Genomic DNA, 3,646 nt, shown 5'->3' with positions numbered 1-3,646 from the left:
CCAATTATGGGTTTGAATGAATTTTAAAATCTGATGATGGCGCTGTTGTCTCGCCGAAACGTAACGAAATAAACGATATATAAACATTTTTTTATTTCACACTGTGACTGGAGCCCAGTGCCTTTTTCTCTACGCAATTTTTGCTCCAATAATGGGCAGATTGTGATTGAGGCTTCGCTGCCTAAAAAGAATCTAATGTTTCTCAATTATGGGTTTGAATGAATTTTAAAATCTGATGATGGCGCTGTTGTCTCGCCGAAACGTAACGAAATAAACGATATACAAAAAAAATTAGTTCACACTGTGACTGAAGCCCGGGAAAAGAAATAATGCAGTTTTTAAGACATCGATTTTGGAAAAATGTAGTGCAGAAACAGCGCACAGGGCAAAAGTTGCCCCAAGTTCCAGATTTAACTAAAGATTCAGTTAAAGACTGTTGAGAGCGACTCGATATCTACCCCAGTTATTGAGAAGGTTATTTTTGAAAGCTGTAAATCAAAAGTTCCCCAAAGTTCCGGTTTTAATTCAATGGATTCACTTGAGATTTACTGCATAACGGCAATTAATCCTCCTTTAAAGACTCTTGAAAAAATCAGTTTTGTATCTGCTCCTGTTACTGAGAAATGATCCCTTAAAGTCGGTAGTGCAGAAATCGTGCAAACTTCACAACTTGTTTAAAGTTGCGTATTTATTTCAGAATAAACCACCGATTGGATCCAGTTCAAACTTACAGAGCAACGAAAGTGAATCCTTCTTAAATGCTGTTGAAAAGAGCCGCTTGATGAGAAATTTATGCTTATAAACTCTAGTGCTGAAATGACGCATAGTGTAAAAATTCTCCGGATTTCCAAAAAAAAACGTTTAAACTATTCAGTTTCAGTTCGCACTAGAAACGAAGTTTCTTTAAAGACGGTTAAAAATTCGGTCAAAAAGGCCCAAGTTGGCAATTTAACTACAAAGAAACGAACCCATTGATTCACTTCATGCATATTTAGCAATGAAAGCGAAGCTGTCTTTAAAGGCTGCTATCGAAAATCGATAACTGGTCTAATTATTTATAGGAGAAATTTCCCTTGTAAGACTTTAGCGCAGGAACAGGGAAAGCACGAAAAACTGTCCAAAGTTCAGTTGGAATTCATACAAGAAATAAAAGTAGGTCTTTCTTCAAACCTGGTCGAGCTAGTGAAAAATTGCTTCCTGCACTGTCGAAGTCCAAAAACCTGCCGAAAGTCCCCCAATTTATTGGAAAATTTGTGTTGCTTTGCGCAATAAAACATCCCAAACAATAGAGGAAACCCGAGAAAAATAAATAAACCATCAACAAGTAGAAAGTGTGTTGAATAAATTATCCAAATGCGACTATTTCCATGTACAATACGAGAAAGCTTCCCAAGTGGATTTAATAAATGCCAACTAATGAATTTGCCGCAATATTCCGTTAGTCGAAGACGCAAAAATCCCTATAATTTAGCAGCGAAAAAATTTCGCGATAAATGACCATTAGTCCGAACATAAACACTTCGTGAACGCACTAAACATACCTTTGGCCACATCGTTTGCTTTCAGCAAACAGGGAGAAAATGATATGCAAAAGAGACTGCAATATTTCGACTCATTAAAACAGTAAATTTTGGTGCAGGACAACACTCGAAAGAGGAGTTATGGAAGTGATTGTTCCCAGGAATTGGGCAAAAATTCGTTATAAAATGAGGAACATCTGAATCGGACTCAATATGGTTTTCTGAAGGAATAGATTAAATCATCTAGTGAACAATTGCGCGTAATATGGAACGATGAGTTCGGTTATAATCATCAATGGTGTAGGCAAAGCTTTAATAGGCAAAAACCCATTGGTTAAGTGGAGGAATGAAGTAGCTGCCCTTTACCTCCGGCTATGCCGTCACGGTCGGCAAAGTTTCCTAGTTATGAAGTTTAGATAGTGAAAATTAAGAAACGCTATTGAAACAGCCGCGCTTTTATTAATTTAGCATAACAGTTTTTTCGACCCGAGCAGGATTGATTGCAATTAATTAACATCAAGAACCCGATGGTTTTCACGTTGCAGTAAAAAAATCGAGTGCCGTTAAACGCCTTAATGTTCCAGTGTCACTAATAGTAAACTAACTTGTCGCTAACTGTTATTATTAAAACATATCTGCGCTAATTGCGTAAAAACGACACTGAAACTATTATTTCCAACCGGAATAGATCCGGTCTATTTATCATCATCATGGCCTGAAATGGGACATAATAAAACAAGAAATGTGGCACTTTAATGACCGTGTTATTTGTTTAATTCATCATTCCATGGGGATTTTTCATGCAACTGTAATTACTTATTTTTTTCGGTTTTGTTTAGGTATTCATAAGCCAGTATGTGCAGTATCAGAAGCGAAGTTCTTAACAGAAGCTGGCTGGGCGGACTTGCGAAAGCCTTTAGACAATGATGTGCCCTTTCGGCTGTTTAGGGATGAAGGGCGCACTTTTTTACAAGTAAGTATCGTCAATAGGAAATCATCTTGCACAGTGCTCAATGCGATAATGCGACATATCAACCATTCTCTCTAAATGGTCCAGACAGCCCTAAATGTGCCTGTTGAAGAGTGCAGCTGGATATTTAGTGCTGGAAGAACAAAAAGTCAGTGTCCAAAGTTTAATAATTTATTGTTAAAAAACTGCCCGATCGATATGGTTCAAGTAGACACAGGAAAAAGCTTGGAGCTTCCGACAAAGACTATTGAAGAGCGCAACTTGATATCTGCTCCGCTTATTGAGGAATTCGCTTTTAAACACGCTGGTGCAAAATAGGAAAAGGTCCAAAAAATTTCTCTCCTTAAAAAATTCTCTTAAAAGACTTCTCTTAAAAAAATGCTGAAGAGCGCAGCACAATATCTGGTCTGGTTATTGAGAAATTCTATCTTGAAGACGGTCCTGCAAAAATGACCAAACGTCAAAAAATTTTCAAAAGTTTAATAACTTATTTTGAAGGAACTGCCGAATAGATTGAGTGGAAATTTACCCACGGACAAACCTGAAGCTTCCCTTAAAGAATGTTTAAAAGTGCAGCTTGAAATCGACTCTGGTTATTGAGAAATTCGCTCTTGAAAACAGTAGTGCAAAAATGACAAAAACTCACAAAAATATCCAAAGTTTCATAATTTATTTTGAAAAAACTGCTAAATAAATTTAATTCAAATTTACACAGGGAGAAACACGAGGTTCTCTTAAAAAATGTTGAAGAGCGCAGCACAATATCTGGTCTGATTATTGAGAAATTTTATCTTGAAGACGGTACTGCAAAAAGGACCAAACGTCAAAAAAATTTCTAAAGTTTAATAATTTATTCTGAAGAAACTGCCTGATAGATAGAGTTTAAAGTTTCACAGAGACCAACTTGAAGCTTCCCTTAATGGATGTTGAAGAGTTCAGCTTGAAATCGGGTCTTGTTATTGTGAAATTCGCTCTTGAAAATAGTAGTGCGAAATGACAAAAACTCACAAAAATGTCCAAAGTTTCATCATTTCTTTTGAAAAAACTGCAAAATAAATTTTATTCAAATTTACACAGGGAGAAACGCGGGCTTCTCTTAAAAAAATGCTGAAGAGCGCAGCACAATATCTGGTCTGCTTATTGGGAAATTGTATCT

General features: G+C 36.5%; 1 protein-coding gene across 1 annotated transcript in view; it reads left to right on the top strand.

Annotated features, from left to right (window-relative positions):
• LOC109542571 overlaps nt 1-3,646 on the top strand; it is a 51,854-nt gene that overhangs the window by 41,387 nt on the left and 6,821 nt on the right. The window contains exon 5 of the mRNA XM_019911846.2: nt 2,360-2,493. Coding sequence (XP_019767405.2) covers nt 2,360-2,493 — 134 coding nt within the window. The remainder of the gene's footprint in view (nt 1-2,359; nt 2,494-3,646) is intronic.

Source organism: Dendroctonus ponderosae, unplaced genomic scaffold (genome assembly GCF_020466585.1).
Source record: "Dendroctonus ponderosae isolate FM_Combo_2020 unplaced genomic scaffold, Dpon_F_20191213v2 Dpon_F_20191213_10, whole genome shotgun sequence".
Lineage (NCBI taxonomy): Eukaryota > Metazoa > Arthropoda > Insecta > Coleoptera > Curculionidae > Dendroctonus > Dendroctonus ponderosae.
The sequence above is the reverse complement of the archived record's forward strand: the minus strand, read 5'-3'. Positions and strand labels throughout refer to the sequence as shown.